Raw genomic sequence first — 26515 nt, forward strand, 5'->3', positions numbered from 1 at the left:
CAGATTTGTGGACAGATTAAGGAAAAAGGTAAAAACACACGGTTGTTGTAGTGGTGATTTTAAATTTGCACATATTGATTGAGACTCCATTAGCCCCAGGGGCCTGCATGGAGGGATGGAATATGTTAAGGGAATTCAAAAGAGTATTTTGAAACAGTATGTAAATAATCCAACTAGGAAAGGGGCCCTACTAAACATGATATTGGGAAATGAGCCTGGCCAGGTGATCAGTTTCAGTGGGGCAGCATTTTGGGAGCAATGACCATAATTCCATACCTTTTAGGTTACTTACAGATAACAGTACTCTTCCGGTAAAAGTAATACATTGGGGAAAGGCTAACTCTGATAAATATTAAGAAGGAACTTGGACAAATCAATATTAAAAAAGGTGTTGGTGTTTTAAAAAGTATTAAGGTAGACAACTCCCCAGGGCCTGATGGGATCCATCCCAGAATGCTGAGGGATGCAAGTGAGGAGGTTGCCGACTGGAAATTGGGGAAATTGCAGATAAAGGGAAGGATTGTAACAGGATACAGCAGGACTTAAACAGGCTGGAGGCTGCAGTGAAGAAATGCAGTTTAATTTGCACAAATGTGAGGTGATGCATTTTGGAAGGTTTAATACAGGAGGGGAGTATACAGTAAATGGTAGAACCTGAGAAGCATTAACATGTAGGTGGATCTCAGTGTACAGGTCCACAGTTCCTGGAAAATGACAACACAAGTTTATATAGTGGTCAAGAAGGTGAATGACATGCTTACCTTCAGTGGTGAGGACACAGAACGTAAAAATTGGCAAGTCATGTTGCAGCATTAGTCTGGCCCCATTTGGAATATTGTGTACAGTTCTGGTCACCATACTACCAAACGAATGTGGAAAGGGTACAGAAAAGGTTTACTAGGATCTTGTTTAGTTTGGAGGGTATTAGCTATGAGGAGAGATTGGACAAACTTGGTTTGTTTTCAGTTGAACGTCTGAGGCTGAGGGGGCGAACTGTTGAAGTTTAAAAAATTATGAGAGGCTTGGATGGAATGATGAGTTGGACGCTTTTTCCCCCCCAGGGTAGAAATATCAATTACTAAGGGATAACAAAGTGTGGAGCTGGATGAACACAGCAGGCCAAGCAGCATCTTAGGAGCACAAAAGCTGACGTTTCGGGTCGAGACCCTTCATCAGAAAAGGGGGATGGGGTGAGGGTTCTGGAATAAATAGGGAGAGAGAGGGAGGCGGACCGAAGATGGATAGAGGACAGGAGAGTTGCGGTGGGAGAGAGATCTCCTGATGTTAGTCCGGAGGGAGGAGGGTAACTTCTTCAGGTTAGGCATCCTGGCAGAGGCTTCAATTACTAAGGGACATTGATTTAAGGTAAAAAGGGGAAATTTAAAGGAAACGTGAGAAGCATTTATTTTTGAACACAGAAGGTGGCAAGTGCCTGGAATGAGCTACCAGAAGTGGTAGAAGCGGATACAACAGCAACGTTTAAGAAGCATCTTAACAGACATATGAATAGGCAGGGAATAGATGCCCTCGACCCCATCAATCACGCCTGTTGTAAAGGGCCAGAGCTGATTTTACATCGTACTCCACCAACTGAATTCCAAGTTTTATTGGGAGGTGTTGTTGAAGTTTCGCGCTCGTGTTCACTGTAGCTCACAAAGATACTATTTTTGAAAACGAACAGTTTTCTTCACTGCACGGTTTTGATTCTGCCGAGTAACTGGGCAATGCTGTGAGTCCGGCCGTAAATAAGCACTTCCAGTTCAAGGGCGTCAACGAAGCCTTGTCTGTTTGACACCACAGAGCCCATGATCTTCTCGAAATGTCTGCATCACGATGCATAATTTATTGGCTCTGCTCACTCAGTAATATAATTCTCCGCATCTCTGGCCACCTTTCTCTCTCTCTGTCTCTCTTACCCGCCCCTAAACCGTTAACCTTTACCTAGTTGGCCAGTTTTCTATTTCGCTCTTAAGTCACAAGGATATCACGCCGCAATAAATTCGCGGATCACAGCCAAAATAACGTACGGCGGGCAGCACCGAGAAAATTAATTTCAATATCCGTCAAGACTGGTCCGAGGTGAACGGATGGGACGGTCAGAAGAATGTTCGAGAAGTATTTCTGAAGAGTTCGCTACCTGCTGCTGCATGCAATGACCACGCTGCAGGCACCAGGCACTCGGCACGCGGTCACTCACCGGGGCACGTGCAGATCTGACTTGGAGCAATTTGGCGAGTTGGAGCCTCACCTTTCCAGCCTTCACGGTAACACCATAGCACTTTTGATGGATATGCCTGTGCAGTTCACGTGCCTTCTTTCGTTGCCGTCAAAAGTAACGGTCAGCCGTTTTTCTTTTCGCAGAGGCACGTTCCCTTGCTGAATTTGAGGGAGGAACAGGTCGCAGAATGAAACTGCACATGTGCCTCCTGTCGTATGAATTGATACTCCTGTGGAATCTACTGTCCATAATGGGTAAGGTCGTGTTATATTGTGTTTTTGTTAGTTTTATCAGCCCGTTTGCAAGGAGTTCCAGAAATACCGAATTGTTGGAAACATAAGATTTATGGCGGCCATTCACTCTTCTCATGTCCATGGCAGCTGGAAGAGAATTGTGCAGTCTAATTGCATCTTCCAACACTTTATGCCTATAACTTGTGGGTTACAATACTTAAAGTGCATGGCTGGGGGCTCTTTTTTAGTGTTTTGAGAGTTCATACATCAACCTCCACACTAGGCAGTAATTCTTAGTAGATCACCATGTTCTAAAGTTAAAAATTTGCTTCTCCATTATCCATCAATGTTTTTATCAATCACTTCAAGTCTATCTTCCCTAGTTAGTTAATTCTGCCTATGAAGGAAAATATGCCTTTCGTATTCACTCTGTGTAAAACACTCCTGCATCAATTGTGATCAGAGATAATGGGAACTGCAAATGCTGGAGAATCCAAGATAACAAAATGTGGAGCTAGATGAACACAGCAACATCTCAGGAGCACAAAAACTGACGTTTCGGGCCTAGACCCTTCAATGTATGTACCCGGTGTGGCTACCTCTACAGTGGGGAAACCAAGCGGAGGTTTGGGGACAGCTTTGCAGAACACCTCCACTCGGTTTGCAATAAACAACTGCATCTCCCAGTCGCGAACCATTTTAACTCCCCCTCCCAATCCTCCGACGACATGTCTATCATGGGCCTCCTGCAGTGCCACAATGATGCCACCCGAAGATTGCAGGAACAGCAACTCATATTCCGCGTGGGAACCCTGCAGCCCAATGGTATCAATGTGGACTTCACAAGCTTCAAAATCTCCCCTTCCCCCACTGCATCCCAAAACCAGCCCAGCTTGTCCCTGCCCCCCACTGCATCCCAAAACCAGCCCAGCCTGTCCCCGCCTCCCTAACCTGTTCGTCTTCTCACCATCTCTTCCTCCCACCTCAAGCCGCACCTCCATTTCCTACCTACTAACCTCATCCCACCTCTTTGACCTGTCCGTTTTCCCTGGACTGACCTATCCCCTCTCTACCTCCCCACCTATACTCTCCTCTCCACCTGTCTTCTTTTCTGTCCATCTTCGGTCCGCCTCCCCCTCTCTCCCTATTTATTCCAGAACCCTCTCCCCATCCCCCTCTCTGATGAAGGGTCTAGGCCCGAAACGTCAGCTTTTGTGCTCCTGAGATGCTGCTTGGCCTGCTGTGTTCATCCAGCTTAACACTTTGATATCTTGGATTCTGCAGCATCTGCAGTTCCCATTATTTCTGATAACATCTTGTCCTCATCTGCTTTTTGGCAGAGAATTCTACAGTCACTGAGTCAAGAAATTTCTCCTCATCTCAGACCTAAGTGGCCTACCCTGTGTCCTTAAACTATGATTCCTTGTTCTGAACTTCCCAGGCATCAGGAACATCCTTCCTGCATTTTGCCTGTCTAGTTATGTTAAAATTCTATATTCTGAGAGGTTCCCCCCTCATTCTTCTGAACTCCAGTGAATATAGTCTTAGTTCATATAGTCTCTTCGTACATCTGTCCTGCCATCCCAGGAATCAGATCATAAATCCTAACTGCACTCCATCCACAGCCAGAACATTTTTCCTCAGATTAAAAACCAACACTGCACACACTACTCCAGGTGATGTCTCGTCAAGGCTCTGTACAATTACACCAAGACGTGTTGGCTCCTGTACTTGAATCATCTTACTAGAAAGCTTAACATACCATAAGCCATCTTTACAGCCTGCTACTTATGCATACTAACTTTCATTGACTGGTGTACAAGGATGCCGAGGTCTCCTTGCACCTCCTCCTTTCCCAATCTACCGTCATTCAAATAATCTAGCATTCTGTTCTTTTCTACCAAAGTGGTTAACCCCTGTTCATCTACATTACAACTAATCTGCCATGCATTTTCCCACTCACTCAACTGTGCTACATCATGTTGCAGCATCTCTGCATCCTCCTCACAGTTCACCCTCTCACCCAGACCTGTATATTGTCTGTGAACTTGAAGATATTACATTTAATTCTTTCATTTAAATCAGTAATGTACATTGTGAATAGCTATGGTCCAAGCACTGGTCCCTATGGTACCCGCTAGTCGCTGTCTGCCACTCAGAATAAGACTCATTTATTCCTCAGATAGTAGGAACTGCTGATGCTGGAGAACCTGAGATAACAAGGTGTAGAGCTGGATAAACACAGCAGGCCAAGCTGCATCAGAGGAGCAGGAAAGCTGATGTTTCGGGCCTAGACTCTTCTTCAGAGTATTCTGAAATAATTAGGGAGCAAGGGGGAGGCAGATAGAAGATGGATAAAGGACAAGATAGGTGGAGAGGAGGTGAGGTTGGAGCCAGTAAAGGTGAGTGTAGATGGGGAGTTAGGGAGGGGATAGGTCAGTCCAGGGAGGACGTACAAGTCAAGGAGGTGCGATGAGGCTAGTAGGTAGGAGATGGGGGTAGGGCTTGAGGTGGGAGGAGGGGATAGGTGGGAGGACAGGTTAGGGAGGCGGGTACGAGCTGGGCTGGTTTTGGGATGCGTTCGGGGGAGGGGAGATTTTGAAGATTGTGAAGTCTGCATTGATACCATTGGGCTACAGGGTTCCCAAACAAATTATGCTGTTCCTGTAACCTTTGGGTGGCACCGTTGTGACACTGCAGGAGACACGGGATGGACCTTTCGTCTAAGGAGTTGGAGGGATAGTGGAAATGGTTCGCGACTGGGAGGTGCAATTGTTTGTTGCGAACTGTACTTAGGTGTTCTGCAAAGCGGTCCCCAAGCCTCCGTTTGGTTTCCCCGATGTAGAGAAGACCACAACAGGGACAGCGGATACAGCATGCCACATTAGCAGATGGCAAGATAACATCTGTTTGATGTGGATGATCTTCTTAGGGTCTGGGATGGGGGTGAGGAGGGTGGTGTATGGACAGGTGTAGCACTTCCTGCGGTTGCAAGGAAAAGTGCAGGGGTTGGTGGGGCTGGTGTGGAGCGGACAAGACAAGCTTCAAAATCTCCCCTCCCCCTTCCGCATCCAAAAACCAGCTCAGCTCGTCTCTGTCCTCCTACTTATCCACACCTCCCACCTCAAGCCCCACCCCCATCTCCGACCTACTAGCCTCATCCCACCTCCTTGACCTTTCCGTCCTCCCTGGACTGACCTAACCCCTCCCTAACTCCTCACCTTTACTGGCTCCATCCCCGCCTCTTTGGCCTGTCTGTCTCCTCTCCACCTATCTTCTCCTTTATCCATCTTCTATCTGCCTCCCCCACTCTCCCTATTTATTTTAGAATTCCCTACCCCTCCCCCATTTCTGAAGAAGGATCTGGACCCGAAATGTCAGCTTTCCTGCTCCTCTGATGCTGCTTGGTCTGCTGTGCTCATTCAGCTCTGCACCTTGTTATCTCATTTATCCCTTCTTTGTTTCCTGTCTACATGTCAGTACACTTCCCTGAATCCCATGTGCTTTAATTTTACATGCTAATCTCTTTTATGAGAATTTATCAAACGTTTTCTGAAAGTCCAAGAAAATCACATATACTGGCTCCTCCCATCAACACTACTAATTACATCCTGAAAAAAATTCCAGCGGATTTGTCAAGCATGATTTCCATTTAAAAATCCATGCTGACTCTGTCTGATCCTGTCACTGTTTTCCAAGTGTTCTGCTATTAAATCTTTTATATTGGATTCTAGCATTTTTCCCACTACTGATGTCAGGCTAATTGTTCCGTAATTCACTCTTTTCTCTCTGGAACTATTCTGGATTCTATATAATCTTGAAAGATGATCATCAATGCATCTACCGTTTCTAGGGCTACTTCCTTAAATACTCTGGGTTATAGATTAATTGAAAGTGGTAATTTTTTGGCCTTGAATCTCGGCAATTTCTCCACCACCTTCTTCCTGCTAATACTGATTTCCTTGAGTTCTTCCCTCTCATCAGACCCGGAGATCCCCAGCAATTTTGGGATGTTGTTTGTATCCTTTGTGTGGACAGTATAAAAAATATATTTAACTGATCTGCAATTTCTTTGATCCGCATTATAACTTCACTTGCTTCTGATTGTTAGAGATCAACATTTGTCTTGTCAGATCTTTTTTTCTTCACATACCCCGACAAGATCGTACAACTAATTGCTGAAATCTAAACTGCTTCCAGTCCTCAGGTCTGCAGCTTTTTCTTTTGGCCAATTTGTATGTTCCTTCCTTGGACAAACAATATCCCTAATTTCAATTGTTAACCACGTTCAAGTTACCTTATCCATTTTAGTTTTGTGCCAGATAGGAATGAACAAATTTTGCAGTTCCTCTGACTGATCTTTAAATTTGTGCCACTGCTAGTTCTGTGTCATGCTTCTAAGTAACATTCCACTATTTATCGTAGCAGCTCACACCACATACTATCATAGTTTCCTTTATTTTGGTTCAGGACCCTAGTCTCAGAATCAGCTATGTAATTCTCCACCTCAATGAAGAAATCTATCATGTTATGGTCGCTCTTCCCGAAGGGTCTCGCACAGCTAAGTTATCGATTTACACAAAACACAGTCAAGAATTGTCTGTTCTGGAGTTGGTACATTGACTCCTCAACATATTGATCCAGAAACCACCAGATAACATTTCAGGAAATCTTCCTTTACAATATTGTTACAGATTTTGATTTGACCAATTTATATGTCATAATTTACAGCTGTACCTTTGTCGCTTTAATCTCTAATTTCCTATTTAATTTCATCTCCAGCATTACCACTACAATTCAGGGTCAATATACAAAACTTGCAATTTTTTTTTGCTCCTTAGTATTTCTAACCCATACAGATTCAACTTCACCAGAGCTTTCTCACTATTGTGTTAATTTCTCTTTAATGTTAACCCACCTTCTTTTCCTTTTTGTCTATCATTCATGAAGATTCTAGATATTCAGTTCCCATCTGTGAACACTCTGCACACATGCCTCCATAATCTCAATTGTATTGTATATATATTTAAATATATTTGTTTGACTAATTTATCCACTTAATTGCAAATGATCTGCGCATTAAGAGCCAAGGTTTTAAGGCATGTCTTTTTAACATTATTTTGCACCATGACCCTGTTTGATACTTGTTTGTGACTCCTCAGGCTGTCACTTTTTTTTCTTATTTCCCATTTTGTGTTTTGTTTTTCCCTTGTTTCCCTTTCTTCTGTCTGCCTGCATATGTTCCCATGCCCTTGCCATTTTAATTTAAACTTTCCAACCGCATGAGCAAGTATTCCTTCAGGACATGAGTTCCACTCCTGCCCAGGTGCAACCCGTCCAGCTGGTACTGAGCCCATCTCGCCCAGAACCTGTCTCAAAACCTGAAAGCCTCCCCTTTGTAGCATCTCTTTGGCTACATATTCATCTGATATATCCAGCTATTTCTACTGGCTAGCCTGTGGCACTTAACAATCCTGAGATTACTTTTGAACTTAGTTCTTAACTCCCCATATTCAGCTTTACTTATATTATGTCCTTAGTTCCAGTGTGTGCCAGAACCGTTAGTTGTTCACCCTCCCTTTCCAGAATGTCCTCGGCTGCTCCAAGACATCCTTGTGCCTGGCAACCTTAAATTCTGGAGTGTCACTGCAACCACAGAAATGCCTACTTATACCGCTTATGATCAAATCCCCTATTCTATAGCTTTCCCACACTTATTCCTCCTCTGCCTTACAGCAGAAAAAAAGACATTTGGCAACAAGTTTGGCTGTTGCTGATCTACTCTGAAAGGTCATTCTGTCAATGGTATCCAAAGCAGAATGTCTGTTTTGCAGAGGAATGGCCACAGAGTTTCCTCCGGTGCGTGCCTCATTTGCTTTCTCTGCCTCGTGGTCATCCATGCTGTCCCTTCATGTGGAGCGACCACTTGTGTGTGTGTGTGTGTGTGTGTGTGTGTGTGTGTGTGTGTGTGTGTGTGTGTGTGTGTGTGTGTGTACTATACATGATACTCTGAACCTGCAGATGCTCCATGGCGACCCCTTCAGCTGCTCTAGTTCCAAAAATTTGGAGGAACTTCCTGGATATGTTCTGGTCCTGGGCACTGGAACTGTGTCCAGCTTCCCACGTGAAGTAGTAGGAGCACATCACAACCTTGAGTTATGAGTTAATGATTTACCCTTTAAATAGATTGCTGTTAAAATCAAATAATATTAGTTGCTCTGTGTCCCTTTTCCTCTGGACTTCTGCATTATTGTGCATATTATCTACAAATACAAAGGGCTTACAAAACTATAAGCGATAAAAAAAGTGTATAAATTACTGAGCCGATATTACTCATCCAATCAGTTGTTCTCTCTTCCCGTTCATCCCCATTTGAAACTGTACCCAGATTGCTTCATGTGATGCTGACTGTGGGACATTCCCAGCCAATTGAATGTTCTCCAAATGTTCCCAACATCATGGATGCCAATTTTCGGCCAAGTTGATTCACTCCACGTAACATGAAGAAACAGATGAAGGCATTAGATACTTCAAAGGCTATAGGCCTGGACAGCATATGACAAGATGTGCACTCCAAAAAACGCTACTCCCCTGGCCAAGCTGTTCCAGTTCAGCTACCCTAAATGAAATATTGCCCAGGTATGCCCTGTACACAGAAGCAGGATAAATCCAACATAGAGTCAGTTACTGCCCTACCTGCCTAACTCTGGATCATCAGTAAAGTGATGGAAGGTGTCATCAACAGTGCTGTCAAACAGTGCTTTGTGCTCAGTTTGGATTTAACAAGGACTACTCACTCCTGACCTCATTCCAACTTTGGTTTAAATGCAGAAAAAGATCTGAATTTCAAGTCTGACGTGAGTGTGACTGTCCTTGACATTGAGGCCACATTTGATTGTGGTATCAAGGAGCCCAAGCAAAACTTGAGTTAACGGGAATCCGCTGATGTGGGGTCAGGAGGACACTCTACTTACTGGAGGCATAGCTGACACAAAGGAAATTGGTGTGGTGGTTGGAGCTCAGTCATATCCACTCTAGGGCATTTCTGTAGACGTTCACCAGAGTCATGTTCTAGGCACAGTTATCTTCACATGCTTCATCAAAGGCCTTCTCTCCAATGTGAGTCAGAAGTAGGGATGCTTGCTGATGATTGTACAATGTTCAGGACAATTCATGACTCCACAGATTCTGAATCAGTCCATGTCCAAATGCAGGAAAACCTGAACAATATCCACTCTTGGGCTGATGCGTGGTGAGTATCTTTGCAGTACACACATGCCAGTTTTCAATAAAAGAGAATCCAACCATTGCCTCCTGACATTCAATGGCATTGCCTTGTTGAATCCTTTACTGTCAACATCCTAGTGGTTATCATTGACCAGAAAGTGAACTGGACAAGCCGTTTAAATCTTGTAGCGATAAGAACAGATCAGAGGTTAAGAATCCTGCAGTGAGTACCTGCCTTCTGTCTTGCCAAACACTGTCCACCATCGACAAGGCACAAATCAGTGTGATGAAATACTCCCCACTTTGCTAAGATGAGTGCAGTTCCAACAACATTCAGAAAGCTTGACACAGTCCAAGACAAAGCAGCCCTCTTGATTGGAACTACATTGACAACATTTGCTCCCTCCGTCATTGATACTCAGTCACACAACGCCACCATCCTTCAAGCCATTCACCATTCTGACATGGAAATGTATCACCATTCCTTCAGTGTTGCTTGGTAAAAATCCTGGAATTCCCTACCAAAAGGACTGCAATGGTTCAAGAAGGCAGCTCAGCACCACATTCTCAAGGGCATCAAGAGACAGGAGATAAACACTGGCCCAGCCTGTGACGCCCACATCCCAAGAATGAATTACAAATGATCTACTTGCTGTGCTACCTTTGTTAATGCAGTAACTATGTTTCTGTCACTACAGATGCTGCAGGACCTACCGGCTATTTCCAACAGTTTTTCTTGTTACTTCAGATTTCCACCATTCATGGTATTTTGGGTGAAATCTTTCCAGACCCAGAATGACATAGACAGTGGTAAATCAGTTGGTAACATACGCCCAGATTGGATAAATTAGATTATGGACTTTGAGAAAAAATTTTGTTTGATTTTCCCACCTGGGTTATTAACAGCAAGATGAGAATCTTGTCAGTGAATGACATGAGACTGATTTGCATGCCTTAACACAACATGTCTTGGCTTTCTCTGCCCCCATTGTGGGACATTTATGTCTGCAATGAGACAAATGGGGAGCATTTTGTGAAATGGAAGTGGCTACTACAGCCGCTGATGTATGTGTCTGAAATGCAGTGAAGTGACTCAAGTGAGTGACTAGGAGTTGCAGAGGACATGCAGTGTTACTAATTTTAATTGGTGATAGGGTAGGCTTGGTGAAACTGAGGAAAAACGCTACATGCAGTTGGTGAAGTGTGATACCATGAGCCTTGGTGGTGCAATGTCAGTGTGATAGCAAGTGAGAAACTGTTAGCATTTACTCTTGCAGAGCGAAGGAAGTATTAATCTTCTTCCTATATTGCAGTTTATACCTCTATATAGTGGATACTTCACTGACCTGGTTGGCAGCTTTAGTCTAGAAGATGTGATACTAATCCAACTGCTGTGAAGGTACATTACAGCACATTCAAGGATCTTGATTTTAAAAAACATTCAGTGTTTAACCTACTGAAACGACTGCTGGTGCACAAAGTGCAGCCTTGAATACTTACAACAAATGTGAAGTTAGAATCTCTTAATGTCACTTTTACTCAAGCTCCGTTTTCTAAATAAATGTTATTTTTATATGCAGCTGAAACAGTTTCTTTGAAATTCCTAGGGAGATTGTTACTCCACTTGGTATCAATTTCCAAAGTAAATTAGGTTAAAAGGCAATGAACGAGCAGTGGTTGTAACAAAATTAATGTTAATTTTCACCACATTGTACTACATGTATATTCAAATAAGAATTTCCTTCTTGTTTGAATAGGCACTGAGTCAGCAGATGGAAATGCAGCTCAAATGCTGTTTAAGCGTTTATTTGAAGATTATACCGATGCTCTCAGGCCTGTGGAAGATACAGATCTAGCCTTGAATGTCACTTTGAAAATCACTCTTTCTCAAATTAAAGATATGGTAAGATCTGCTTATACTGCCTTTCCCTCACCAAATCTCTCTTTCCTTTTTGTTTCCTTCATGATGTTAACATTTTTTTTTGCTCTAGTTCCAAAAGATCACTCATGCTTTAGTTATTTTCTATTTAACCAGTTCAGAAATATTATTACAAACCTCTGGAGATCACCCATGCTTTATTATCTTGTCCAAATGATCACTCTTTACTTGTGAGCCTTAATGGTGACTTAATACGCTATTCAAGTGCCAAGTGCACATCGCCAGTTCTGCCCTCCTCATCTGTTAATTGTGCACAGTGGTATTATCACTGGACTGTTCATTGAGTGTCCCAGCTGATGTTCTAATCCTGGGTTCAAATTGTGCTATGGTAGATTGTGGAATTTGAATTCAATAAAAATCTGAAATTAAGAGTCTGATAATGAGCTTGAAATTGTGGTTGGTTTTCAGGAAGAACCATCTCCTTCACTAATTGACCCTTTTGGGAAGTCAGTTGCCTTCCTGGCCTACATGTGACTCCAGGCCCACAGCAATGTTTTTGAATCTTAACTGTCCCCCCTCTGGGCAATTTGTTGATACCTTCATCCTGTGAAAGAATAAAACAAACTTTCCAATGCTTGCATCGTGTTACAACATAATGGTACAACAATCAGGTACCAGTTCAAGTACAAGATCAAATCCTTTTAATTCACTCCCGTGATTTTACACAATAGAATGATCAACAGAAGAGAAGGAAATAAAAACACTGAAGAGAAGGAAGCTCAATGTATTGGTTTTGCATGGATATTTTCGATATTTCACGGAATAAATCCTAGCAACGATATAGATTTACTTATTTTGAGTTAAAATTTAATGTTCAATATTTAAATGTTATGTAATTGAGTCACAGGAATTTACAGTGGGATCCCAGAACTTTCTATTCTTGCTGTTCTTTTTGGCATCACCACATTAGCAAGATCTGCATCGTTTTGCTGTGGTGCACTGCATTTTTCAAAAGGAGACAGCAAGTCTGAGCTGGGAACCTGCGAAGGAGTGTAATCTGGACAAACAGCCCAGTCAGTTGATGTAAGGCTAGCATGCGAAGTATGGACTATGCAGGTCCAGGCGATGTAGTCGCTTATCACTCTGCAAGCATTAGGCTCTGTGCCAGTTCTGTTTAGAGGGCTAGGCACCCAATATGGAGGTGCAGTAATTTATGAACGCAGCAGTTCTCAGGAGTCTGAAAGCAGAATGGCTGTTTATCATTGATGTGATGACAAGGTGTAGAGCTGGATGAACACAGCAGGCCAAGCAGCATCAGTGGAGCAGGAAAGCTGATGTTTCAGATCTAGACCCTTCTTCAGAAATGGGGGAGGAGAAGGGGATTCTGAAATAAAGTGGGAGAGAGAGGGAAGCGGATAGAAGATGGATAAGAGGCAGGGGTGGAGCCAGTAAAGGTGAGTATAGGTGGGGAGCTAGGGAGGGGATAGGTCAGTCTAGGGAGTACGGACAGGTCAAGGGGCGGGATGAAGCTGGTAGTTAGGAGATGGGGTGGGGCTTGAGGTGGGAGGAGGGAATAGGTGGGAACAATGACAGGTTTGGGAGACGGGGAGAAGCTGGGCTGGTTTTGGGATGTGGTAGAGGGAGGGGAGATTTTGAAACTTGTGAAATCCACATTGATACCATTGGGCTGCAGGGTTCCCAAGCGGAATATGAGATGCTGCTTTTGTTTTTTATTATTATTTGTCAGTTGTTGTGCCCTACAGCTGGGGTGGGGGGTGGGGGTGGGTGGTGTAGTCCTGTCTGTTTCAGCATTTAAAAAAAGGCTGTAGGGCTAGCCGTGCTTTCCTACACTGTAATTAGTTTCTATGTATTTGTAGGATGAAAGGAACCAAATTTTGACAGCTTACCTTTGGATCCGACAAATCTGGTTTGATGCTTTCCTCAAGTGGGACCGTGACAAATATGATGGGCTTGATGCTATCCGAATCCCCAGTAGCTTTGTGTGGAGACCCGATATTGTTCTATACAACAAGTGAGTTGGAATCCATTGTTTTTAAAACATTTCAACAGTATTTCATTTCCAAAGAACTTTATTGCTATAATAACATTCTGATGTCCCTCTTAAAACTTTATAAAAGTGAAAGTGTTGATTTACAATTCGATAATGTAACATTTAATCAATCATTGGTACAAAATCTTGGAATTGCCTTCCTAACTGCATTGTGGGTCTATGGACCAAACATAGACTTTAGCAGTTCGAGAATGCTGGCACAGGCAGCAACATAATGTGTCACAATAAAGAAATCATAATTATCAGTAATAATATAGTTGCTGTGCTCCTGATCTCATAACATTCTTTGTTCAAGAATGGACAAAAGATCTCAATTCCAGAGGTGCAGTGATAGTGACTTCCCTTGACATGAAGACCACAATTAACCAAGACATCAAGGAATCGTAGCAAAACAAGTGACAAATAACATCCATGCCACATACGTGCCAGGCAATGATCATCTCCAATAAGAGACAATCTAACTACTACCCCTTGACATTCAATGGCATTGCCATCGCTGAATCCCCCACCATTTACATCCTGGCAATTATTATTGGCTGAAAACTGAATTGATGTAGCCATATTGTACCATGGCTACAAAAGCAGATCAGAAACGAGGAATCCTGCGGTGAGTAACTGACTTGCTGAATCTCTAAAACCTGCCACCATCTACAAAGCACAAATCAGGAGTGTAATGGAATACTTCGCACTTGCCTGAATAAATGCAGCACTAGCACCAAGTCCATGCCCTCCATCACCCCCCCCCAAGCTACCCACCATCTGACTTGGAAATCTATCCATGTTGCTTCAGCATCGCGGGGTCAAGTGGTTAGTATTATGGGTCTACCTACAGCATGTGGTCTGCAGCGATTCAAGAATGCAGCTCAGTACCACCTTCTCAAGGGTAACCAGGGACAGACAATAAATGTTAGCCAGCCAGCAATGCCCACATCACATGTCCCACAAGTGAATAAAAAAAACTCTTTCTTTATCACACCATATCTCAGCTTTGTTCATTTCAACTGCTTCATTCGTCTACATCTTTAGGAAACTGAGAGCAGTCTTCATGTTTAATGGCCACTTAAATATATTTGTCCTTTTGAATGTTCATCATTTATCTTGATTAAAAATGTAATATATTGATTACTATTTGATCTAGTTCATATTGAAACTGCAGTAACTAAATTCTAACCTGATAACTTTTTAAATATCAGCACACTAAAAGTTGAGTCATGTTCATATTGTATGTTTAAGGTGTGAATATTAAATTCTCAGTGCTATTCTGCACAATACCATTAACACCAAGATTAGGCCATTCAGACCCTTGAGCCTGTCCTTCAATTCATAGAGTCATCGAAGTTGACAGCACAGAGAATGTCTATGCCAATTGAAAACAATGACCTAACTGTTCTAATCCCATTTTCCAGTACCTGGTCCATAGTCTTGTATGCATTGGCATCGTAAGTGTATACCTCAATACCTCTTAAATGTTATTGCCTCTGCCATTCTTACAGGCAGAGAATTCCAGACTCTCACCACCCTTTGGTGGGAAAAATGCCTCCTCACAACCCTCCTAAACATCCTGCCCCTTAACCTGAGTCTAAGTTCTCTGATCCCTCCACCAAGGGAACATGTAGCCTCCCATCTGCCCTGTACATTTTCGTCATAATTTTATACATCTTAACCATGGCCCCCTCAGTCTCCTCAGCTCCAAGGTAAACAAACCCACACTCTCCAATCTTTCATCATAACTAAACTCTCTAGTCCAGGCAACATTGTGTTAAATATCTTATGCGCCCTCTCAAATGCAACTACATCACTCTTATAATGTGGATTTCAGAACTGCACAAAAGACTCTAACTATGGCCTGGATAACAAGGGGTGGAGCTGGATGAACTCAGCAGGTCAAGCAGCATCGTAGGAGCACAAAAGCTGATGTTTCGGCCCTAGACCCTTCATCAGAAAAGGGGGATGGGGAGAGGATTTTGAAATAAATAGAGAGAGGGGGGAGGCGGACTGAAGATGGATAGAGGAGAAGATAGGTGAAGACAAGATTATGGGTGGGAAGGTAGAGAGGGGATAGGTCAGTCCGGGGAGGACGGACAGGTCAAGGGGGCGGGATGAGGTTAGTAGGTAGGAAATGGAGGCGCGGCTTGAGGTGGGAGGAGGTGATAGGTGAGAGGAAGAACAGGTTAGGCAGGCGGGGACGAGCTGGGCTGGTTTTGGGATGCAGTGGGGGGAGGGAAGATTTTGAAGCTTGTGAAATCCACATTGATACCATTGGGCTGCAGGGTTCCCAAGCGGAATATGAGTTGCTGTTCCTGCGACCTACGGGTGGCATCATTATGGAACTGCAGGAGGCCCAGGATGGACATGTCGTCTAAGGAATGGGAGGGGGAGTTGAAATGGTTCGCGACTGGGAGGTGCAGTTGTTGACTGTGACCTGAGCGTAGGTGTTCTGCAAAGCTGTCCCCAAGCCTCAGCTTGGTTTCCCCAATGTAGCAGAAGCCACACCGGGTACAGCGGATGCAGTATACCACATTGGTGGATATACAGGTGAACATCTGCTTGATGTGGAAAGTCATCTTGGGGTCTGAGATGGAGGTGAGAGAGGAGGTGTGGGAGCAGGTGTAGCACTTCCTGCGGTTGCAGGGGAACTTGCCGGGTGTGGTGGGGTTGGAAGGGAGTGTGGAGCGAACAAGGGAGTCGCAGAGAGAGTGGTCTTTCCAGAAGGCAGACAAGGGTGGCGTTGGAAATCACCTATCTTCTCCTCTATCCATCTTCAGTCCGCCTTCCCCTCTCTCCCTATTTATTTCAGAATCCTCTCCCCTTCCCCCTTTTCTGATGAAGGGTTTAGGGCCGAAACATCATCTTTTGTGCTCCTAAGATGCTGCTTGGCCTGCTGTGTTCATCCAGCTCCACACTTTATCTTGGATTCTCCAGCATCTGCAGTTCCCATTATCTGTAACTATGGCCAGAGTAGCGTTGCAAACAGTTCTGGCATAATTTCTGTCCTCTTAAAGTCCATGCCTTGGCTAGTAAAGACAAGTATTCAATATCCCTTCTTAACCACTTTATCTACCTGTCCTGCTACCTTAAGGTAGCTAATGGACTCGAAAACACAGTCAGTCTGGTTTTGACCCAATCAGCCTACTGTTTAGCAGTGAAGATGAAAATTTCTGCTCTCTGTTTAAAAGAAGCAAAATGAAAGCCTAATTTAATGAGCAATTTCGTAGGTGGATCGGGCATTGAGAAGTTTAACAGTGGAGCCCAAGATAGCAGTGTGTTTGATCCCTGCTCTGTCCACAATGAGCTGATAGCCAGAACTCTGATAAATTAACACAAGCACTGACCTCAGCACCCTGAATTAGATACAGAAGCTAAAAATATGTTGCGTGTGGGAAGGCAAAAGGATTGAACTTGACACATTTTGTATTCTTGAACAGCTGGCTAGGTTGTGAAGAAATGTGACGTGGGGTCATGGGTCACGTTTTCACTGAAGACTGCTTGAGAAACAGTACCTTTGGTAAGGAAGAAAAGCCTTGAGTAGAGAACGAGGGAGGGCAAAAAATAATCAGAGGGAAGATCAAGAAAAATAATTAATTTTTAGTTGGCTGTAATAATTTGTATAAATGAAACTTACTGAATACCTTTATGGTTAGAAAGATGTCTTTATCTTACTGAATAAACCTTTGTGTAACTGACTGCTGTGAGTGCTTTGGTAACTTGTTATTTTAGAGCTGATGATGAGTCTACAGGATCCATGGAGACAAACGTGGTATTAAGATATGATGGGCAGATTACTTGGGATTCTCCAGCGATTACAAAGAGCTCATGTGTAGTGGATGTGGCCTACTTCCCATTCGATGATCAGAGGTGCAATCTTACATTTGGCTCTTGGACCTACAATGGAAATCAGGTCGACATCATTAATGGACTTGACAGTGGAGATCTAACTGATTTTGTGGAAAATGTGGAATGGGAAGTCCATGGAATGCCAGCAACAAAAAATATAATAACATATGGGTGTTGTTCAGATCCTTACCCAGATATCACCTACACATTAATCCTCAAAAGGAGGTCTTCATTTTACATTTTTAACTTATTGATCCCATGTGTAATGATCTCATTCCTAGCACCATTAGGATTTTACCTACCAGCTGATTCCGGAGAGAAGGTGTCTCTTGGTGTGACTGTGCTCCTGGCACTGACTGTGTTTCAGCTGATGGTCGCAGAAAGCATGCCTCCATCTGAAAGTGTTCCATTAATCGGTAAGTGACCAGCTTTGAGCATTAGTAATCATAGAAACATAGAATCTAGGCCATTGAAGGTTCTTGGAGTCTGACTACCATTCAGTAGCATCATGGCTGATCTTTATCTCAGTGCCATAATCTTGCTTTCTCCCGGTCTCCCTTGACATCTTTAGAATCTAAACATTTATGGCTTTCTCAAATGTATTGAGTGACTTGACCTCCATAGCCTTTTGTGGTAGAGAATTCCACAAGTTTACTGCCATTTGAATAAAGAATGTTTTTTCTCATCTCAATCCTTAATGGCCTACTCCACATCCTGAGACTGTGATCCCTGGTTCTAGACTCCCCAACCAGGGAATACACCCTCCCTATATTTAGTATGTCCAGCTCAAGATAGGATTTTATATTTTTCAGTCAGAATCCCTCTCATCCTTCTCATCTCTTGTGAATACATGTGCAGTTGAACGATTCTTTCCTCATATGACAATACTGCCATTCCCAGTATCACTGTAGTGAACCTCCACTGCACTTCCAAAACTGCATTCAGTATTCCAGGTGTGGTCTTAACAAGGCTCTGTATAACTGCAGTAAGATAATCCTACTTCTAAACTCAGGTTCTCTTGCAGTGAAGGCCAGTACACTATTTGCCTTCCTAATTGCTTGCTACACCTATCTGTCTACTTGGCTGCTATGCAAGGACACCCAGATCTCTTTCTACATCTGCATTTCCCAATATATCACTATTTAAATAACTATTACTTAATATTTAGCCACTTTATTCTGCATCTGCCATGTGGTTGCGCACTCACTCGACTTGTCTAAAGCACTTTAAAGTCTTCTAAGAAATCTCTATCCCACTCAGTTTTGTGTCATCGACAAACTTGGAAATGTTGCATTTGGTTCCCTCGTTCAGGTCATTCATATATGTCATACACTGAAACACTGATCCTTGTGTTATCCAACTAGTCGCTGCCTGCCGCTTCTCCATTCTGTTCCTGACTGTCAACAAATTCTCAATCCATGCCAATATGATCCCCTATTTCATGTGCTTTAATTTTGCCCACTAACCTCTTATGTAGACTTCTGAAAATTCAAATACATCACATTTATTAGTTCTCACATATCTATTCTCCTAGTTGCTTCCTCAGAAAACTCCAGTAGATTTGTTAAGCATGATTTGCCTTTCATAAACCCATGCTACCTTCTGTTAATGCTTTCCAAGTTTTCTGTTGTCATGTATTTTATAAGAGACTCTAGTGCTTCCCCCATCCATAAACTTGTTAGGCTCAATGGTCTGAAATTGTGTTTTTTTCCCCCCTCCCTCCCTTTTTAAGTAGTGAGGTTACATTTGCCACCCTCCAATCTGTAGAAACTGCTTCAGAGTCTACAGAATTTTGGAAGATGGAAAGATGTGGAGGCTTTAGAGAGGGTGCAAAGGAGGTTTACCAGGATACTGCCTGGACTGGAGGGCTTGTCTTACGAGGAGAGGTTGACTGAGCTCGGACTTTTCTCTCTAGAGAGAAGGAGGAAGAGCGGTGACCTGATCGAGGTGTACAAGATAATGAGAGGCATGGATAGAGTCGATAGCCAGAGACGTTTCCCCAGGGCAGGATTGACTGCCACGAGGGGTCATAGTTTTAAGGTGTTAGGAGGAAGGTATAGAGGAGACGTCAGAGGGAGGTTCTTCACCCAGAGAGTTGTGAGCGCATGGAATACTTTGCCAGTGGTAGTCGTGGAAGCAGAGTCATTAGTGACATTTAAGCGACTGCTGGACATGCACATGGACAGCAGTGAATTGAGGGGAATGTAGGTTAGGTTATTTTATTTTTGGATTAGGATTAATCCACGGCACAACATAGTGGGTCGAAGGGCCTGTACTGTGCTGTACTTTTCTGTGTTCTATGTTCTATTCTGGAATGGTGACTAGTCAGCCTTTAATTCCATTAATTTCTCTATCACTATTTACTTAACAATACTGATTTTCTTTGATTCACCCTTTTCACTAGACCTTTGGCTCCCCAATACAATTTATGTGCTTTCTGTTAAATATTTGGCGGGGTTTTAGAAATGGGTATTGGCTTAGCAATGAGTGTGTGGATGTGGAAATAACATGTTCCAGAAGCTCTGAGTTGATGACCTTGTTCTACCAAAAGATGCCAGAAGTATGTATAAGACAATAAAGGTGGAAACTGTTCAGCTCCAAAAACCAAATGAAGTTACTTAATGATTTAGGTTATTGTGTTAGTTAATGCCGACTTCCTGTTCTGTGACAACAGGCATGATAATGGGATTCACCCCCAGCTTAGACCCTTCTCATACTAATTCTATCAACCAAGTTTTAGTATAAATGACCTTACCATCACAAGTTAATGCTCACGTCCTTGTACATCTAAAGTAAACTCTTGCTTTTTCACTGGGGGCATTGGTCCCAGGCTGCTTTGATATGGGTCAGGGATGGCTGATGGGGACCTGCAACCACTGTACTGGAGATCCATTGGGCACTACATTCCCTGGATTCAATAAACAGAGACCCCCATAATATACTCCACTGCTGCCTCAATTTCTATATTTGGGCCTCATGTTGATGATTTCCTTTACTGCATGATTAATTTCACAATGGCCCAGATATAGCTTTTGTATCTTCCAACTTCCTTTTGTGCTCTTTCAGCCTTTTCCACGTGCATCTAACCTCCAGCTATGTTTTTAAACCTAGGTACTAATACCTTTAAAGTTGTTTTCTGATATAACTAGTCACTGGATTGATATTCTCATTGGATTCAGCTATCATATCAATTACTTAGACTCATGCCTGACTTTCCAGAACTGGCAGTGATTTTACTTTTTAAGTTTAGTGATTAAGGATTATGATTGACACAATCTTATACTAAATCCAACACCTTTAGTGCAAATTTTAAACAAATCAGTCTAAATTAAACCAACCAATTACTCTTGGGTAACTGATACCCTCAAGTGGTCAACCTGAGTTAAATATGATATGACTAAAGTTTCCTGCTTGCTTTACCAGGACATTTCCTGTTGACATGTATCTTCAAGTGTACCCCATCAATATGCATCATTTGTCTTCTTTCTTCAGCGTTCCTGTGTAGGATATTTTCAAACATTTACATACAGAATACAGTTTTTGAAAGCGATCATGCATTGTTTTCTTCTGGATTGGTTAATTGGATGCAATAATGGTTGTTAGTTGCCATCTTTCATTAGTTTAGCAATAAAGTACTTAGGATTTCTTGTCCCCTTATGATCTGTTTTCTGCAATTAACTGTTCTACTTCAATGAAAATGTTCCAATCAGTTCAGCAGTATCTGCAATTAACTGCATTGATTTAATTAACAAGTGTTCTATCAGTCTGGTTCCAACTTAACTAACAATGCTCTGAAATTGGCCTTCTTGTGGCTTGTGTCCCTACCTTTGAGCCAGGAGATCAGGGTTCAAGTTCCATGTGCCACAGAGAAGTGTAGTAACGTCTGTTGACAGATTAATTAACAAATTTTTAAAAAGGCTGTGAACTCCCAGCCAATCTGTTTACCCTATCCTTAGGCTGATACCTGTTGCACATCTTCGTTTGCTTTTACCTTTTCACTTACCCATGAGCCGTCCACGTTCAGCCTGATTTTGTATTACCAACTTGGCGTTCTCCATATGTACTTTAGACCCACTAGCTTGATGGTTTGTCTGAAATTAACATTTCTCTACAGATAGATTTGCTTCAAACCAAATTTCATAGTAGTCAACAAGCGGCACAAAGCTGGAAAGTGCCTTTTAGTTGAAACCGTGAAAGGAATTCATGTCTTCATGAAAGATAGGCAGAAATTGGTGATGACAATGTAACTCACAGGTAAAATACACATGTACATCAAGATTTTTTGCATTGAAGGAAGAGAGACGTGGCTTTGCCAGAGGGAAGAAGTATGTCATTTGACTATGGGAATCATTTGAATGAATAAGTTTTGCTTTGGTAGATTTGCACGTAAACAGATCATTTGGTTTGAATAGAATGCATGAAAATAATATATTGTACATACAGCTTACAAAAGAAATGGCCATGAATCAAAATACCTTTCCTTAATATGGTGCATGTTCGTAAACTACTCATTCGAGTTCTGGTGTGAAACTTTAAGCCATTCCAATGTTTGTTTCTGTTTATTCCTCAGGTAAGTACTACATAGCAACAATGACAATGATCACTGCCTCGACTGCACTAACAATTTTTATCATGAATATTCATCACTGTGGGCCAGAAGCTAAACCAGTTCCAACGTGGGCAAAAGTGATTATATTACAGTACATGTCGAAGATATTTTTTGTGTATGATATTGGTGAAACCTGCACAGTGGTGCAAAAGAAAAATGGAAAGAATCACTATACACTGCAGATGGATAATTCCAAAACAAATGGAAAATTTGGAAAAGATTGCGATTTAACACTAAATGCTCACCTTTCTAAAATGTGCCCCAACACAGTGCTGAAGGATGAAGCTACTCTGTCCATGATACCAATTCATCGATGCCCTGTATGCAACCAGAAAGTACCAAATGGACATTTTGATAGAAGTATAGGTGGTAGTTGTGTGAGTGAAGAGGATCTAAACATGTCCTGTTGTTTCTGTTATTTACATTGTAGCAGGGTGGCAAAAAATATTGAATTTATAGCCAATTGCTTTAGAGAGCAAAAAGCAACCAATGCTAAATCTGCTGAGTGGAAGAAAGTGGCTAAAGTAATGGATCGTTTCTTTATGTGGATTTTCTTTGTCATGGTGTTTTTCATGAGCATATTAATTGTAGGAAAGGCAACATAACTTTATTTTCACATCTTATATGATGTTTAATTGCTTATTTAATTATAATTACTGTAGTCTAGCATCTTTTGTACCTTGGTAGTAGCAAAGTTTAGTAGTGGATATTCTTGAAATAGTTAATTTGTTTAGTCAAGTTTTATTTCAGTTTTGTAGACCTAAACGTAGAATCCATCAGCTCTGTACAAACAATTTAATTCAATAGCTCTTTTAGTTCTTTAGAAAACCTTGTTTTCGTAATGCAAGACTAACTTATTTAGTTCTTAGAAACTTTGTAAGAGGTGCAGAAAACAACAGTTTTCTTTGTGAATTCTCAAACCTGTGATTCCAGGAAACATCTGCTGAAACTGTTGTTTGCTGAACTGAATTATTTGCAGGTCTGCTCACTGCTGTGTACTTTGTGTTGTTGCATAACTACTTCTGTAAATGCATTTGGATTTTTCACTTGGCTCTATTAAGTGAAGTAGTGGTTGACCAGCCCAAGTAACATTGATCCTCCTTACTATGATCAGACCTTATTATTATTCCAGAATCAGCTTTGAAGGCAAGTACAACCAAAGTTCTCTTCACCACCACTCATTATCTCCCTCACTACATCACATTCATCCTGCCTCAAAGAGAAACTCATGAGTTTCTCTATCCAAAATTGAGCCCATTGTTTAGTTGCTTCTACAATGATTTTGCGGCCTCTTGATACTCTTCTAATCCCTGTGCTTCCATCCTACACTCTTCAACCATAAAAATTCAAATCTCCTTCAAGAGATCCCTCACATGTTGCTTTTGTCTTTCATGCTAACACTGTCACCCTTTGGATTTTGTTGAGGACTAACATTTTTGACATCCTCTTTTAAAAACCTAATTGTCAACCATCTCCTCTGGTCACCCATCTCCAAAACTGTTCCTCCACTTCAACCCCTCCCCTTTGGCCTTTAAACTGCACTCACCTTGTTCACTGAGAACTGTTGATGTGATATCGGTCACCTTAATTTCTGTGCCCTCCTCACCAATTAGAACCTGTCTCCCTCTGAACTGACTGCACTCCATGCTGTCATATCCAATCCAGAATTTGTCATCAGGCCTGTTGACAAGGGCAGTGTTGTTGTTGTGTGGCGGACTGAACTCTACATTGCTGTCTTTTGGCACAATGCCACCTTTGAGCCAGGAAGTCTGGGTTCAAATTCCATGTGCTGCAGAGGTGTGTGATAACATCCCTGGACTGGTTGATTAACAAACTTCTAAAAATTCTCTGCACTACCAAACAATCTGCTTACTTTGTCCTTATGCTGATATTTATTGCATGTTTTCCTTTATTTTTACTTACTCGCATCCTCACTGAGCTCTCCATACATTGTGGTGTATAGATGACATCATCTCTGCTGCTTGCCTCTCATCCCGAATTGGAAAATTTTGTCAATTTCAGTTCCAGTATCCACCCTGCCCTCTCTTTCACCTGGTCCATCTCTGACTCTTCCCTTCCCTTCCTCAACATTTCTGTTTCCATTTCTTGGGATAGGTTGGTCACCACTACCCATTACAAACCCACCCAACTCTCATAGTTACCTTGACTAAACATCCTCACACCCTGCTTCCTGTAAGGTCTCTATTCCATTCTCCCAGTTTCTCCATTGCATGATGATACCATCTTCCATGGAGGGGCAGGCGCTCAGATGTCCATCTTTTTCCTCAACTGAGGATTCCCCACTATCCTTAATCGTGTCTGGCCATCTCCCGTACTTATGCTCTCACCCGTTCTCTTCCCTCCACAACAATAATAGAGTATCCCCTGGTTCTCACTTTCTCTCCTATTAGCCTCTGGATCTGATAGATTGTAATTAGCCATTTTTGTCACCTCCAGTGAGATGCCATAACTGGATACAAGCCTCCCTTCCCTTGTCAGCATTCTGCAGGTGCAATTGTTGCTGGTACACCCTGATCCACTTCTCCCCCACTGCCAGTACTTCCTCATAGCTCCACGACACCTTCCCCAGCAATTGCTTAAGGGGAAACACCTACTACTTTATCTCCTCCCTTCTCACCATCAAAGGACCAAGATGTACCTTCAGATGAAGCAGCAATCTACTTAATTCAGTCTTGTCAACTGTTCACAGTATGGTCTCCTGTACACAAGGGAGATCAAATGCAGAGGGCTGACCACTTTGGAGCTTCCAATTGTTTTCACTTCAACACAGTGTTCCCCGCTCAACACTTCTGTCACAGGTCTGCAGTTGTGCTTCAGTGAGCCTCAGTGCAAGCTTGAAGAGTAGCATCTGATTTGCTGCTTGGGGCCTCTGCAGCATCTCAGACTCAATGTCAAGTTCAGTAACTTCAGAAAAAAACGAAAGAACTATAGATGTTGTCAATCAGAAACAACAACAGAAATCTCTCCACAGATGCTGCTAGAGCTGTTGAGCTTTGCTAGCAGTTTCAGTTTTTGTGCCAATAATTGTAGAGCCTGATTCCATCTTTCCATGTTTTTTCTTGTTATGGTTTGGGTTGTTTTAGCATAGCCAGCCCCTTTTCACCCACTGTTTGCCCAATTATCATATGACACTGGTTGTTTTCAGCACAGATTACCCATTCTCTGTTACCATCAGCTCTCATTACCACTTATTCAACTCTGTTCCAACCTGGTTAATCATCCCTAATATCCTTGTTTACCTACCCCTTTCATATCACTCTGTCTCTGTGGCTTCATCTCCATCTACCTGCTCCTCTCTCCCTTTGACTGCAACCCCCACAAACTTCATTTTCAACAAGAATACCAGATTTTCCTAGCTGCTATCAGTCTGACGAGGAGTCACTGGATTTGAAATGTTAACTCTGTTTCCTTCCTACAGATGTTGCCAGACCTGCTGAGTTTTGCTAGCAATTTTGGTTTTTGTTTCAGATTGTCACGATCTGCAATTTTGCTTTATTTTGTTGCACTTTCTCTGATCATCTTGAACAAGAAATTTTTACCGAATTACACTTAAGAATTCTTTAGAAGCACAGGAATTGATTGATGAGAGAAACAAAGGGACCTACCCAGTTGACCTTCTAATTTGGTAATATCAGATACAACCAAAATAGAGTCACTGTCAGACCAACTCATCATTGCTCCACAACAACCTCACACATGATATGGAAAACTAATAACAGTGGAAAGTTTTAGGAACCATAGGTGTTCTTCAACCATGCTGGAATGACCATGTGTTTTGGCTCAAGTTGCCCTTGTATTGTCACCAATACTATATTCTGAAAAATGTGCCTAAGATGGGGATATAATGCATTAAACAGAATTAATGAAATGAACTTAAGTGATATATAGTAAGGGAATGAACCTTTGCTATTTGCATTCCTAATATTCTGTTTGTATAGTCTGTTTGATTCAAAGCTGTAAGCCAATCTGTATGCATCAATAAAAGTTATAAATGATGCACAATCCAACTGGCTATTTATACAATACCTTTAAGACTAGATGGGGGAATGGCAATATTTGAATCTATTTTGATATCCATGTTGGTGTATGCATTTTTATTTGTTAATTTTTCAGTCCTGGTACTGTGTCTCACTTTTTTCTATGCCCATCAGATGAAAATGGAGCAGGATGTTTGATGTTGTGTCCTTGGACTGCCCATGCTTGTCCTCCACTATTCCATCCCATTTCCATCATGTAACTCTGATTTCTGGTTGCATGTGAAATTTTCACCCCATGCAAACTATATCTTAATTAAAAGACCAAGTCTGGCATGGTATTGAGATAAACATTACAAGCTCCATTCTCTGAAACTGTTATGGTGAAAAAAAAATTGTAATGCTGTCCTTTTCTTCATCGAGCTCCTTCTATTGGGTAAAACATGCAT

The 26515-nt window shown here is 42.2% G+C and overlaps 1 protein-coding gene across 1 annotated transcript; it reads left to right on the plus strand.

Annotated features, from left to right (window-relative positions):
* The first annotated feature begins 1723 nt into the window (after positions 1-1723).
* On the plus strand, positions 1724-23907 carry chrna9a (cholinergic receptor, nicotinic, alpha 9a). Its single transcript, XM_048539407.2, has 6 exons — positions 1724-2264; positions 2362-2472; positions 11436-11581; positions 13435-13589; positions 17346-17878; positions 22033-23907. The coding sequence occupies exons 1-6, from the start codon at positions 2153-2155 to the stop codon at positions 22674-22676; spliced, it is 1701 nt and encodes a 566-aa protein (XP_048395364.2). The 5' UTR covers positions 1724-2152; the 3' UTR covers positions 22677-23907.
* The last annotated feature ends 2608 nt before the right edge of the window (positions 23908-26515 follow it).

Source organism: Stegostoma tigrinum, chromosome 1 (assembly GCF_030684315.1).
Source record: "Stegostoma tigrinum isolate sSteTig4 chromosome 1, sSteTig4.hap1, whole genome shotgun sequence".
NCBI lineage: Eukaryota > Metazoa > Chordata > Chondrichthyes > Orectolobiformes > Stegostomatidae > Stegostoma > Stegostoma tigrinum.

What these genes read in the sequence shown, in the direction of transcription:
- chrna9a (XM_048539407.2), top strand. Translation starts at nt 2,153, where the DNA reads ATGACCACGCTGCAGGCACCAGGCACTCGGCACGCGGTCACTCACCGG. An exon ending in GATATTGTTCTATACAACAA is followed by an intron (nt 13,590 to 17,345) that starts GTGAGTTGGAAT and finishes TTGTTATTTTAG; the next exon opens with AGCTGATGATGAGTCTACAG. An exon ending in TGAAAGTGTTCCATTAATCG is followed by an intron (nt 17,879 to 22,032) that starts GTAAGTGACCAG and finishes TTTATTCCTCAG; the next exon opens with GTAAGTACTACATAGCAACA.